The sequence below is a fragment of the Neovison vison genome, chromosome 6 (assembly GCF_020171115.1).
Source record: "Neovison vison isolate M4711 chromosome 6, ASM_NN_V1, whole genome shotgun sequence".
Lineage (NCBI taxonomy): Eukaryota > Metazoa > Chordata > Mammalia > Carnivora > Mustelidae > Neogale > Neogale vison.
Window position 1 is genome coordinate 8,739,144 of NC_058096.1, and position 15,045 is coordinate 8,754,188.

Sequence of the window (15,045 nt, forward strand, 5' to 3'; positions counted from 1 at the left end):
CATCCCTGATTTTAAGAAGTGCATGGTCTACTGACTGAGCCAGCCCAGTGCCCCTCAGAAAGCATTTTAGAAACAGACCCACTTAATTGGAAGGAAGCAGAGTGGCCCTGAAAGATAGCCCTGAAAGTATGAGGGCAGTAAAAGAAAAACCAGATAAACCAGGTTCTCAACAGTTGGTCTTGGCAGGAAAGCCCTGGTATGGGAGGTCCACTCTGGATGATGGAAGCTGCATAATGTGGTCGCACGCACTTGGAAGGATCAAGTTTACCACCAGGGAAGACCCCATAGGTGCTAAGCAGGGTGGCCTGGACCACCAAACTCTCCTGCGTCCTCAGGGACCAGGAGCCTACACTGGGCACTGAGAAAGTGTCCAGTGGGTGGGACTGACCCTCTGACGGAGGTCTGAGATAGGAAACTAGAGGGTCAAGAGAGAACAAAGGAAGAGACCTGTTTTTTTTTTATTTTGCAGAAATAAACCATGTCCCTGGAGGATTCAGTGATGGACCATTCGGTGGTTAAAGAACGGATGAGTTGTGAACTGAAGTTATCTTTGGGAATAGGAATGGGAGGGTGTAAATCAGTAAAAAGCCTATGGAACCTGATGTGTCAATGCAGGTTCACGACTGGAACAAACATACCACTTGGGGGGTTGCTGATCATGGGGGAGAGACCATGCACATGTGGGGTGGGGGCATTTGGGAAATCTCTGTGCTTTCCTCTAAATTTTGCTGTGAACTTTAAGACTGCTCTTTAGAAAAAATAGTCTTGGGGCACCTGGGTGGCTCAGTGGGTTAAGCCTCTGCCTTCGGCTGAGGTCATGATCCCAGGGTCCTGGGATGGAGCCCCTCATTGGGCTCTCTGCTCAGCAGGGAGCCTGCTTCCCATCCCCTGCCTGCCTCTCTGCCTACTTGTGAAGTCAAATAAATAAATAAAATCTTTTAAAAATAAATAAAATTAAAAAAATCTTTTGAAAAATTTTAATAAAATCTTTTAAAAAATTAAAAATTTTTTAAAAATTTAAAAATAGTCTTTAAAATAATAGTTTAAAGAACAGCTGTAAGACGGACTATAAGCAGGGAAGGATCCACAGGTTCTCACAGGAGGGATAATGTACCATTCCTTGAGCTGGGTGGTGGGTTCACGGTGGTTTCTCTGGTATGTGGCACACACACACACTTGTATGTGTGCTAATAATTACCACATTTACAAGGTTAACCAGAAGTACTAGGTACTCATTACACAGAGATCGGAGAGCCAGCTAGGGTGAGCCCCACTCCCCGACCTGGCCCGCCCACAACCCTCTCTGGAGGCACAGCTGTGTTATCTGTGCATCTGCGTGGAGCCTGCATGTTACACTCAACAATGAAGCATGGACACTGCATCAAAAACTCACAAGGTACTGTATGGAGACTAACGTAACACAATAAAATAAAAAAAAACCTAAAAACAGTGAAACCACTCCAGCCATCTCCCCTGCCTGCCTCTGATGTCACCTTTGATGACAAGCAACTGTGGTATTTCTGGCGGAGTGAGTTCAAGTACAACTTTCATTCTTAGACTCTACCTTCATCTTACTAAGACGTTTCAGCTTCTTTCTGCTCCACACTGTCGCGACGGCGGCTGTCAACTGAACCCCAAGATGGGCCGTCAACGGGTTCAAGAAGTCTAAAATTTTTTGTCGTATGGTCTAGAACGTGGGAAAGAGAAGAGTTAGGGCAGAGTAGTACCGGGGCTATCATGTTATACAGACATTCCCGAACATGTTTATTTTTGTGGGACAACACACACGACGAAAGAAATAATAAAACCACAGAGGAAGCTCTCTCACTTTGGTGGTTTTAAAGTAAACGGAAGAGGATCCCTTCGTGGCTCCAAGGAGATCCACGGGTCTCTTGTGAGTCTCCTCCTTTCTGAGAACATTCCAGAGAAGGGCCATGGTGTTGACAATTCGAGGCAATTCTTCCAGAATGGCATTTTTGGCATTTTTCAAACTGGTAGGATCGCTTACAGCGGTGGTCTAAAATTGAAAATGAATATGATACTCAGCTGCATGTGTGGCACTGGGTCCCTTCTCACGAGGCCAGGGCACAGCTGGGGTGGGGTGGGGTGGGGGTCTGGGCCCTAGCACTCCCCTGAGCAAGCCCTATTGGCCATGGTCCAGAAGCAACACATTTCCTGTGCACGTCAACCTGTAGCCTTCCTTTCTGGGCACCTGGGAGTCTGAGGTTCCACATTAGACTCAAGTCATTCGGCCAAAGCATTAGTTGCATTCAAAAATTTAATCCCCGAAAGGACAGAGCAACTGACAGCTAAAATGTCTTCAGATTGCAGATTTCACCAACACCAGGAGGTCAAGTAAAAAATACACGTTAAAAAGATGACATTTTGGGGGCGCCGGGGTGGCTCAGTGGGTTGAGCCACTGCCTTTGGCTCGGATCATGATCTCAGAGTCCTGGGATCGAGCCCCGCATCGGGCTCTCTGCTCAGCAGGGAGCCTGCTCCCTCCTCTCTCTCTGCCTGCCTCTCTGCCTACTTGTGATCTCTCTCTGTCAAATAAATAAATAAATACAATCTTTAAAAAAAAAAAAAAAAGATGACCTTTTATTCCAAATGGGTTACTAATAAAACAACGGGCAATGGGAAGGCGCCTCAGGGAGCACCCAAAGAACTAAACTACATCTGCATTACTTTTGCATATTTGTACACACACATTTGCATACACGCTTGCATTATTTGCAAGCATATATTTCCATATATATTTATGTTCCTTACACATGCACGTTTCTTATTTGAACAGGTCATAATCCAATGAAGACAAAACAATATATGAAATTTGCCTGGAACTCACCTAGGGGGGAAAAACTTACCTTTTTGTTTTGGTTGGGCTGTTCCAAAAGACAAAAATGACTAATGGTTGTCAGACCTTCCAAAAGAGTGAGTGGGTAATCCGGAGAAATGTTCTCCCTCTTGGAGGTTAAGCTTTGGTGAAGAAATGAGAAACTCATTCTGAGAATTTTGAAGAATGAGGTTGTCAAGTTTTTAACCGCACCCCTACATGCAGAAACCAGAAAGCAAGCACTATCTTCAATAACCTGGGGCCCTCGTAATGAAATCGTGTTATAATAATGAGGGGCATCTTGTGTGCTATTTCACATTCATACAGTCCCTTTGGAAAAAATGTTTTCAGATGCTTTAGACTTTCTGTGAAGGTGATGCATGCTTTTTTTTTTTTTCCAATTTATTTATTTTCAGAAAAACAGTATTCATTATTTTTTCACCACACCCAGTGCTCCATGCAAGCCATGCCCTCTATAATACCCACCACCTGGTACCCCAACCTCCCACCCCCCCGTGATGCATGCTTTTATTTCTGTTTTGCAAAAGTCACGGAGAGTGGCTGCAATGCTCAGCTAGCCTGGGTATCTGTGTGGAATCAAAAATGAAGGACGGAAGCATTTAGTTCCGGGTTACCCCCTCCTGACAAGGCTAAATCGGCTTCTGATTAGGCTGAAAATTACCCTCCTCCAGGCTTCCCTTGCACACCAGCCACTCATCGCAAACACTGGCCTCAAGGTAGTCGGCACGTATCACACGGTTTGCCATACCTGACAGACAGCTTCACGGATTCGCTCTCATACTGCTTGACCAGCTCGTCCAAATTTTTGCAGATCTGAACAATGAAAGGAGTCACTGTCCAGCCCAGGGACTTTCCGAAGTAGGGTAAGGAATGCGTGACCAGGCTCACCCAGGCCGGGTGCATGCCGTAGCCATAGGCCGGCTGCAACCCCCGCACCACGGCGGCCACCAGCAGCCCCTGGGAGGTGAGCGGGTGGGGCTGCACGTACTGCACGGCGCTGATGGCCTGCTGGAAGTTCAGGGCCCTCCGCCACTCCCGGGACAGTTCCGGCTGACTGTCGGCCTCCTCTTGGACCTGGCCCAGGTGGTGTTCCAAGACAAAGAGCACCTGCAGCAGCTTCAGCAGCTCGATCTGCAGGGGGTGCTCGCTCCAGATCTGGTCCCGGCCTAGGTTGATGAGACTCTCCTCAAAGAGGCTCTCCTCCTGCGGGGCCCGGCCTCGCTCGGCGGTGGCCAGCCCGTAGCGCTTCTGGCTCGTGTACATGGAGGCGGACAGCGAGAGCAGGACAAACTCCTGAACTTTGCACCTCTGCAGCAAGCTGTGAATGAACTCCACGTTCTTCCCCTCGGCAGACTTGGCCACGGACACCAGCTGCGTCATTATTCTGATCAGCACCTCCACGCTCTTGACCTGCACGTCCCGGTTGCCGAGGACGTCTCGGTGGGAGACCTTCAGGTAACAAGGGTAATAGCTGCGCAGGAAACTGAGGCACAGGTAGGTGAGGAGCTCGATCAGCAGAGAGTGGGGACACACACTGGGGGACTGGGTCTGGAGCTTTCCATAGAAACTCTGGCCAACGAGGGCCTCCTGGTGGCGAGCGAGGAGGTTGGAGATGAGGTTGAGGTGCGCGGTGGAGCTGGTGTCCATGCTGGTCCTGGACACCGCCTCGATGAACTCCTTGGGGTTGGTTTTGAGCACGGCCTCTAACACTGAGAAGGCATAAAGAACGCGCCGGGAGTCGTACGGCTGCAGGTAGAGCAGAATGTGCTTGAACAAGGCCTCGATGGTCTCCTGCCTCTCCCGCTGCTGCTTCAGCAGCCGGGACGTGCTGAGGGCCTGGAGCTCCAAGTCGGCCTCCTCGTCACTGGAGAACGACTCCGAAGCCTGGGTCTTGTCTGAGTCCACGCGTGTCAGGCTTAACTTGGCACCGGACTTGAAGCCTTCCGCCTGGAAGGCCGCCAGCAAGGCTGAGCGCTTGGGGTGAGCCCGGCCGCCCACGGGGATGGGCGCACAGCAGCTTTCTTCGTTGCTCAGCTCCTGCGGGTCGTGGGAAGGGGAGGAAAAGGAGGACGTGTTCTCGCTGTCCGTGTGGGCAGAGCTCGTGTCTGCAGACTCCGTGTGCTCGCTGCTGTCCGGGCCGCTGCAGGCCGTCCTGTCGGGAAGGTCCACGTAGTAGGGAAGGTCATCCTCGCTCAGCTCGCTCCCAGGTGGACACTTCTCTGGTTCCTTCTCCACCTCGGCCCAAATGGCCTCACGGTCGACGGTGGTGAACTGGCTCAGCGGCACGCCTTCTTCGGAGCTGCCTTCCTGAACCTCGGCCGCTCCACAGGGCTCTTTGAAGGGGGTTTTCTTCCTGTTAAACCAACGGTGCAAGTCTTCTGAAAATTACAAAATGACAAATGACTTCAGGACAGAAGAGGGAGCTCTGATAAGTTAATTCTAGAATGATCTTTATCTGAAACCCAGACAGAAAGATCGATGTTAATAAAGTTCCCCCATAAAACTACAACGCCAGAGTCTACATTGTATTACAGACAGAGGCGGGCCAAGTAAAAGTGAACGGGTCTTTTAAAATGTTCAGGGCATCAGAGAATATTGGCCACACTACCATAGAAAATACAAGTATTGCAACTTTTACGGGGAGGGAGATTTAAAAAAAAAAAAAAAAAGCATATTATGTTGTTCCTTTCAAGAAATGAGTTTCTGGGACGCCTAGGTGGCTCAGTTGGTTAAGTCACTGCCTTCGGCTCACGTCATGATCCCTAGCTCCTGGCATCGAGTCCCGGATCGGGCTCCTTGCTCAGCAGGGAGCCTGTTTCTCTCTTCGACTCTGCCTGCTTGTGCACACTCACTCTCTCTCTCTCTCTGACAAATAAATAAATAAATAAAATCTTAAAAAAAAAAAAAAAAAAGAAATGAGTTTCCTTTTTAAGAAACGTATCCCACAGAAATGTCAGGTTTTCAAAGCGGGAAGGTACTCGGTGAACCCTCACGTGTGAAGACAAGCTGGAAGGTGAACAAAACGTGACAAGACTGAGACAACTTGCAGCACAAGCTTGCCACGGAGACTATCTGGGTTTTTCAAAGACACATCTGTGTGTACTGATATGGAGCAATGTGCAGGATGTATTAAGTAAAAGAAGAAAACCCAAGCCACAGAACCAAGCTGTGCTGAACGAGCTCACTTAGGGGACAGCACCTATAACATGCAGCTCTGAAAAAATCTGGAAGACTGTCCACGAGCCACCAACAGGACCTAGTCCTATCAGCGAGACTGCAGGGGACTTCCATGCGTGGTTTGACCTCCTTATTATTCCAATTGTTAAAATAAGCATGTAAGTACTTCTGTAATCAGAAAATATGCAATGCTTTAAAATATTCGGGTCTCTTCAAAATGGACCACCACCCAGAAAGAAGCCTTTGGTAGGTACCACCAACCCGATCTTTATAGGCAGCTCTCTGCAAAACTATTCTGTGAGGGTTGGGCAAGATTAGGGAAGGAAGAACAGACATTAGAAATACATGAGCTGGGGCACCTGGGTGGCTCAGTCGGTTAAAGCCTCTGCCTTCAGCTCGGGTCATGATCTCAGGGTCCTGGGATCGAGCCCTGCATCGGGCTCTCTGCTCAGCGGGGAGCCTGCTTCCCCCCCTCTCTCTGCCTGTCTCTCTGACTACTTGTGATCTCTGTCAAATTAATAAATAAAATCTTAAAAAAAAAAAAGGAAAGAAATACATGAGCTGCCTAAGGCTCATGGTGATGTTTTCAAAATAGGTATCTATAGAGATAGGGTGGGGGGTAAAGCAGAACTCTTCTGGTTGCTTCCAGGGGAAGGACAAGGCAGGAAAAAGACATTTTCTCCTATTAGGGCCGTAGCAGGAAACACAGGTTAGAGGAAGTGCCCTGAGACTTTGAAAACCGGCACGCGCGGTGTTAGGACTTTCTTCTTAACGCAAAGGAACTCGAAAAGAATTTAGCTGCCATAAATGATAGCCAAACTTTGAAGAAGGTGCTTTACTTTCTTATAACATGGAATAACAGAATGCCTTTTCTTTGAGAAGGCAGCCAACTTTCCTTCCTAAAGGAAAATTAGGGGTTCCAGTTTGGGTCAGGAACCTTGTAAAGTGTCTCAGAAATGACTGCTTATGGGGGTGTTAGGCTGCTTCTCCCTGTAAGATAAGACTGGTGCAAATAGAAAATTCACAGCCCGCTGGGCTCAACAAGCTAAGTCAATGCTTGTGAAGTCATCACTGAGAAAACAGCAGGAAGTCATAAAACACTGCTACTGCAGAAGACATGTTAGTTCATGAACTGTACTAGGCACTAATCACCCACATGTAATGTGCTCATCAGGTTTTTTTTAGGCTCATTTCTCTTCTTCCTGCCTATATTCTACTAATTTGCGCTCAAGATGCCTCTGGGAGTGCCTGGGTGGCTCAGTTGGGTAAGCCTCTGACTCTTGGCTTCAGCTCACGTCATGACAGAAAAATGAACAGGCAGAAAAGAAACCACTCACCTTGGTGTTGAATGTTCACAAATAAAAAAGTTATGTTTTAGATACGTACAACTGACCACATGACATGGAAATTTCAACTTCTTGGCCGTTCACAGCTGGAGGCAACCTCAACTACCCCTCGGTCTAAGCGGGGATCTGGAGAGAAGTGTCAGCCTAGCCAGACACTGAACTGCAACTTTTGTTTTTTGTTTTTTTTTTTAAGATTTTATTTATTTATTGACAGAGAGAGATCACAAGTAGACAGAGAGGCAGGCAGAGAGATAGAGGGAAGCAGGCTCCCTGCTGAGCAGATAGCCCGATGCAGGACTCGATCCCAGGACCCTGAGATCATGACCTGAGCCGAAGGCAGCGGCTTAACCCACTGAGCCCCCCAGGCGCCCATGAACTGCAACTTTTCTAAGCGGAGGCACACTGGGAGACACTGGCAAGGAGGGTCCGTTATTCTTTCCTTCTGCCTTAGGTGCACTTGAATTGTTTTTAGTAGCAGAAGAATAAAAAATCAGCTATTTTTATTGGAGCGTGGGTTACTAACAATTTCCTTTTTTATTTAAAAAAAAAAAATCTGATTTTTCAGTGAAAACAACAAACCCACTCCCTAGCATTTCTAAGTGCTGGTTCGTCCGCTCCTCACATTTTAAGAGGCCTCACAACTTTACAAAGTGCCCTCACACTACCGGTATCCGGCCAAACCACTGAGCAGGGCTAAGTGCCTCGACTGTCCCCCTTGGCAGCTGGGGTCTGGAGCTGGGTCCAAGGGTCCTAGAGCCCCTTCCCTTGCTCCCTCCCAGGCCCAGGGACACTGGGGACACAGTGCTCCCCCGGGTGCCCTGAGAGGTGTGCTCACCTGCTGTGTTCTCCTGCTTGAGGCAGTGAATGGAGGTCCTCTGGGTTTTGGGCTGGAGCAGGAGCAGGAGCATGGGTTCCAGGATGCGGGCCACATCCCCCAGAGAGAGTGCGCGCACCAGCCAGCCCTGGGCTGCCGCGCTGATGGCGCCGTCCGTGCAGGCCAGGCTGTCCAGCACGACGAACAGGGATCTGTGGGTGGGAGGGGTATCATGGGGCCAGCATCTTGCCATCCCGTGCACCAGGATGCTCCTGGGGAGCTTCATCCATGCTGGGCCCAGGAGACCCAAGCAGATAAAGACAAGGGGATTTCCACCCTAGAATCACCGGAGGACCTTTTTAAAATCCTGATGCCCAGGCTTCACCCCAAATTGATTAAATTGGCTATGGGGGGTGTCCCCCCACCATCAGAATCAGCTGGCATTTCTCTAAGGGTGTGTGTCTGGCCCCATACCTAGTTTTGGAAACAAGGAAGGGGATTTTTTTTTTTAAGTGCAACAGACTGTACTGCAATAAAATTCACATCTCGAGCACACGGTCCATGACACTCAAGTGCCCACAAGCAGTGCAGCTACGGCCCCGATAAAGACCCAGACCACTCCCCTTCCCTACGAAGGTCCCCTCACAAGGCACGATCTCAAAGCTGCTCAGGTGATTCTGCTGCACGGGCCTCCTGCCCCAGGACCAAATTAAGAAAATCCCTACTACACATCCACACGAGTCTGGCCTGAAGTCACTCAGGGAATCATGGGAATTGTTTGCTGGGCATCCAGAAAATGGGGTCATGCTATCCATTTCACACGCTTTCCCCTCCCGGCCCAAGACCCCACCCAGGAACCTCGGCAAAATCTCCTTTGCATTAAGAGTAACGTAGCCCTGAGGAGCACCTTACCTGTCAAAGGAGCGATTGTGAGATGTCACACGACTGCCCTGGGTCTCTCTCGTCAGATGCCAGATGACGGAAAACCTGAACAGAGCTTCCAGTCTCGTTCCCTTGATGAGGAAATAAACAGCGTGAGGCACCTACTCCTCTCACAACGCGCTACAGTCACAGCAAACCCAGCTTTAGTAACACACACGAGCTCAGCAGAAGGACGGCAACATCCGCGGCGGGGCTGGGCTCTCAGTGGTCTCACGTGGCCCCGGGGAAAGGAACCGGCATCCTCTCTTCCCGGACACGGTAGAGCACATTCTCAAGACTCCATATTAGCTCATGTCCAGGGTCATACCTGGGCCTGTGGTCGAAGATCACAAGACCACGAAGAGCACGGTGTTCTCACATACCTCAGATGGGCCAGGCCCAAGTGGCTCAGAGCACAAGGACACAACCTGACCACCAAGGATGGCCAGGGTGACATATTCTCTATGGCTGCTTACTTCACCAGGAGCTCTAGGATCCCTGCAAGCACTCAGGATCCTGCAAACATCATGGGAGTTGGGGGAGATTTCCCTGATGGTCTTAATATGGACACAACCCATATTTTTAGGACTCTAAAGGGGATGGCCAGTCCTTCTGAAGGCCTCCCAATCCTGAGATCCTGTAACACCTCTGCTTCGTGATTAGGATGACCACTGAGCCCCGGAAGGGTTGAATATACGTAAGTCTGCTCCAGGCACGTACAGGGACGGGTGGCCTGGCATTTGGGATCTTTGCAGGACGGAGATGACAGGATGCAAAGACCTACCTTGTCAGGGTCCAGGAGGGCATGGCAGATGATGTCTTCACAGATGTTGGCCGTCGGGGCGAGGCAGTGCAGCCGGTAGAACAACTCCACACAGGTGATGTGATGCTCCCGGGTCTCCTTGTTCAGCTGATTCCAAAGCACACGAGCCACCCTCTGGGGCAGAAGGCAGAATGTGTGAATAGAGGCAACGCCCATGCTTCCTCCTTGTGCCAGTCCAATCCTAGCCCCGAAAAACCGGGTCCTCAATATACAAAGGAGTACCACTAACAAACAAAAGGAAGCAAACCAAACCCCAAACCAAATCAAACCCTCACCAGGTGACATTCCAGGTTAAACTTGGAGGTGTCTCTATACCCAATGTGGGGCTCAAACTCATGACTCTGGGATCGGAAGTCACACGTTCAACTGACTGAGTTAGCCAGGCATCTGAAAACTACTCTTTTTAATTTCTAAGCAAGCTCTATGCCCAATGTGGGGCTTGAACTCATGACCCTGGGATCAGGAGTCATGTGCTCTATCAAATGAGCCAGCCAGGTGCTCCTTGAAACGTGGAAGTTTGATCTTGTAGCTAAGCATAGTGCAGCTCTTGCCCAGGTAGCAACATTATTTCAGGCAAGAAATCAACTGGAAGCAAGAACCTACCGGCTGACATATCCTTTTGACAAGACAAGCACACTTGACCCAGGCTTACTACATGCTGTTACAGGGGTTTCCAGAGCTGTGGCCTCCAGGAAGTGTGGTGGATTTGCACTGGTCACCAGTCTCGAGGCAGACACACTCACAGCACCTTGCCACCTAGGGCTGGCTTACACTGGTCGCCATGCGGTACTGACGAAGAATCATGGCTTTCTGCTTTGACTCCACAAACCTGTCCGTTCCCATCACTGTGCACAGTGCCACAGCAGATGCCCAGTTCATTTTCAGGTCACAAATCACACCCAAATCAAGCCCTCCATGTCCTCAGCCCTGATCTTAGCTCTTTAAACCTACAGGGCCTGGCGTGGCTACAGCCCCTCCCAAAGTCCCAGGGAGCACCCAGGGGTGGGGCAGGGGAAGCCCTGACCCAACCAGATGAGACTCAAAGGGAAGGGCCCACTTCCAGAAGGGAATTTCTGAAGGTATTCTTCCAGGTCATGGGAAAAGACCACGCATCATAAACTGTGGTATTTTATAAATACATCTCAGATCAAACGACGTTTTTTGACCCATTTATTTCTATTTGACAAAACTATCTTCTCTGTTAGGTCAAATTAACCGCTGACCGGCTGGAGTTCCTAACCATTATTTTCATTACTTTTTTAGTCTAAGGGAATATGACCAATTACCAAATTGCAATGAAACCCGATACAAAATTTTTAATTAAGCAGAATAATCCCCTTACTTGTCATCCCTGGGGGCAAATTTATGCGGAAGAAACTCCTTTTGGGAGGTTTAAAACCATGTTTTTTGAAGGGTTAGGGAGCTGATGTTGATCACAACACACACCCCTGCTCCTTGGTCGGTGTTGGGCTTCTCAATCCCTACGTTCTGAACACTTTCTTAGTGAACTGAATTCTGCCATTACCACCTGATTGGGAAGGTCGGGGCACTCGTGGGATAGTGGACCTTATTCTCTGCATCGTGGGCAACGCAAACACCGGCATGTGGGCTATTCTGTGGGAATGAGCAGAAGATCGGAGCCAGCCCCACACCTGGAGCCCGAGAACCGGGGCAGGGCCCGGCTGCTGGTGTGGGCGGCTTCACCGCCTCCCGAGGTGGGAAGCAGCCAGCCAGTGCTGCCGTTCTGGATGGCTTTACACTTTACAAAGTGCACTCCAGTGCCCGGCGAGTGATAAGCACTCAGATACGTACCAAATATGACTCAAAATAAAAATCAAGGCTTCAGAAAGAACTTAGAAAAGCCTGCCTTCCAAAAACATGACCAAGGGTACGTCGTCAAAACAAGAGTGTTTAATGCAATCATTGTTATTCTATTAACAAGCTTTTCGAAGACTCACAGACTAAATTCTTCCTTCTGTTCCATTCCCTGTGCCTTACGACACAATGACCCCCCGCCGCTCAGATACAAGTGGGAGCAAGGAAGGACTAGCCCAGTCACTGCTACTGTATCATAGTGACGCTGTTCTTGCTCCGAGATCCACACGGACTCAACTCTGGAAAGAAAGGGAGTGGGTGTGGGATGAGATGCCCAGGCCAAACAGCAATCAGATGAGGCTCCACCAGGACCTAACCCCGCAGATGGGGTCTGAGTGCACAAGTTAGTCTGGCTGTGTGAGGAGCTCTGTGAACTCTTCCAGAAAAAAACTACCATAACTGATGAAAATTATTTAAAAAAAAAATTACCAAACCCACAAATCAAATATTTAGAGTTTTTGGAAATTATCCTAAGGGCACTCAGGCAATAAAGAAACATTTATTCAAGAAAATCTACTGAATTCCAGTAAAAGCAACAAGTCTGTGGCAGTGGAACTGTGACCCTATCCACCCCAACTCAGCCCAGCTTGGTGTGACAAGGAACGGGACTATCCACTCCAGGTGGAGTTCCCTCCCCGCAGCTCCCAGTCCAAGGCTCTGCATCTCCGAGGAAGGGGCGGGCCACGGCATTTCACGCCTCTTCCTCACTCCGGGAGGAGGCTGTATCCAGACAGCAGGCCAGGAGTGCTGGAGTTCCCATCGTTCTCACCCTAGCCTGCTTGTGGGGGATGGGATGTGCTCCAAGAAGCAAGCTCAGACGACTAGGGCCACCGCTCCTGTGGGACCTCCCTCCAAGAGAAAACAGGGAACGGTCTCAGTTCCCCGCTCTTCCTGAGCAATGGCCATGACCCAGAGAGCTCCCTCAAGGAAAGTGTGAGGAAATTCAAACCTAGGAGGGCTCTCAAGAACAGTGGAATTCTGTAGTAAGTAATTACCACAAGCCCAGTAGCCCCACGACAGCAACATGTTAAACCAGAGGCCAGCTTGTTTACCGGAAGTAACTGGGACGAGAGACAGCCAGGAAGAACCCTCGTGGGTAAACAAAACAACTCACAGTCTGGCCTCCAAAAGTGATCAGACTGTGGAGTAACATAGGCCTGTGGGCACTGCTGAAAACACGAGAGCAGGCAGCCAGCCAGCAGTTCGTGGGGCCTAACGGCTGTGTGTGATGGTGACAGAGACAGCCTCACAGAGAGAGCAGGGAAAGAGACGGTCAGGGAGAACCCTGCTAAGACAACGCAGGGGACCACACATCCCTCCAGGGAGCAGCGCCAAAGGACTCACACGGCGGGGGAGACGGACTCACCAGTCTAGGCAAGTCACCAAACAGTGAACAACAGACGAGGACAAAGTAAGATGGGACGGGGGGCAGTCAGAATACAGTAAAGCTGCTATGATACACTATCTACAATGTCCAGTCTTCCAGATGCCTGGGTGGCTCAGTGGGTTAAGGCTCTTCCTTTGGCTCAGGTCATGATCCCAGCGTCCTGGGATCGAGTCCCACATGGGGCTCCTTGCTCAGCAGGGAGCCTGCTTCTCCCTTTGCCTCTGTCTGCCACTCTGTCTGCCTGTGCTCATTCTGTGTGACAAATAAATGAATAAAACCTTAAAAAAAAATAAAATGTCTAGTCTTCAACAGAAACAGTAAGACATACAAAGAAACCGGAAAATCCGACATTCGCACAAGGGAAAAAAGTGAGCAGGAGAAGGTATCTGTGAGAGCAAACAGGTGTCAGATTTATTCAACAAAGACCTCAAAGTAGCCACTGTATATGTGCTCAAATACTAAAGGAAACCATATTTTAAAAAGTAAAGGAAGGCATGATGACAATTTCTCATCAAGCAGACAATATCGACAATGGCTCAGTCAGGTTAAGCGTCTGCCTTCGGCTCAGGCCATGATCTCAGGGTCCTGGGACAGAGTCCTGCTTTGGGCTCCCTGCTCCGTGGGGAGCCTGATTCTCCCTCTGCCTCTGCTGCTCTCCCTACCTGTTCTCTCTCTTGCTTGCTCTAGTCAAAATCTTGAAAAAAAAAAAAGAAAAAGAAAAAGAAAAGGCTGAGTAAAACGCGAGGCACACAGATATCACCGGAACATGCAGAAACACACCTGCGTGGAGCAGCACAGAGGAGGGAGGCAGGAGCTCAGGTCCACCTGGGGGAGGCTGTGGCCCAGGTACAGACCGAATCCACAAGTCAAGGGCCAGGAATGGAGATGGAAAATGGTAAAAACAAAAAACAAAAAAATCCCCCCAAAATCAAAACAACAACAACAACAACAACACCATATGGAAATTCTGGAACTAAAAGTATAATAACTGAAATGAAACTTTCACCCCTCAGGGGCTCCGTGGCTCATCTGAATGGATGGAAAGAAGACTTGGTGAAGAAAACAGATTGACAGAAATGATGCAATCTGGAAGACAGAGAGAAAAAAGAATGAAGAGAAATGCACAGGGCCTGAGAGGACTGTGGGCCACCGTGAAGTGCAGCAGCACACCCACGGACGGGAGTGCCGTGGGAGGAGAAACAGAAAGGAGCAGGGAAAATACGTGCAGAAATAACGGACAAAAACTCCCCAAATTTGATAAAACAACAACAAAAAAACATTAACCTACATATCCAAGAAGCTTGTGTGGAGGCCAAGAAAAACAAGGCTGTACCCACCTCGAGTCTAGCTCTGACACGAGTACAGCCATCTTGGCAAAGCGGAGGCTGGCACCTTGCACCCCTCTCCACCCGCTCCCCCTCTCCTCGGTGGTATGTGTGACATTCCTCAACCAACCCTAGCTGTCCTAAAAGAAAAACAAATAGTTAACTTGCAGAGATCACAATCCTGCAAGCCAGGAGTCTCCCTTGGTTTACAAATGTCCTAGAGATTTACGACTAAGAAGCTATCCATCAATAGCACAATTTCCAGAGGCAAATAACTCAGTTCCTCAAGCCCTAACATAACCCTCCCCTCCATAAAACTGAAGGAGGCTGAGGTAGAAGGAAATGTAAATAAAGTTAAATTTCTTCTAAATCCAAATCTCACTAACAAGGACACTGGATAGAAGTGTGAAACTTTATCTCTAAACCTCCAAGGTAGTGTCAGCGATCATTCCCAAGCATGTGACCCACTGACATCTAAAGGGTCTCACGAGAAGATTTTTATTATTGGTAATGAATAACC

General features: G+C 49.2%; 1 protein-coding gene across 5 annotated transcripts in view; it reads right to left on the reverse strand.

Annotated features, from left to right (window-relative positions):
* DOP1B (DOP1 leucine zipper like protein B) overlaps window positions 1-15,045 on the reverse strand; it is a 111,443-nt gene that overhangs the window by 30,183 nt on the left and 66,215 nt on the right. For 4 of the 5 annotated variants that reach the window (XR_006384953.1, XM_044250946.1, XM_044250945.1 and 1 more), the window contains exons 16-22: window positions 9,900-10,052; window positions 9,107-9,207; window positions 8,216-8,406; window positions 3,606-5,235; window positions 2,868-2,979; window positions 1,829-2,017; window positions 1,565-1,687 (exon numbers count right to left, since the gene is read on the reverse strand). Coding sequence is in view for 4 of the 5 variants with exons in the window: in XM_044250946.1 (XP_044106881.1) it covers window positions 1,565-1,687; window positions 1,829-2,017; window positions 2,868-2,979; window positions 3,606-5,235; window positions 8,216-8,406; window positions 9,107-9,207; window positions 9,900-10,052 (2,499 nt within the window). In the remaining variant the exon portion in view is untranslated. The remainder of the gene's footprint in view (window positions 1-1,564; window positions 1,688-1,828; window positions 2,018-2,867; window positions 2,980-3,605; window positions 5,236-8,215; window positions 8,407-9,106; window positions 9,208-9,899; window positions 10,053-15,045) is intronic. The other variant, XM_044250947.1, reaches the window with a different exon arrangement.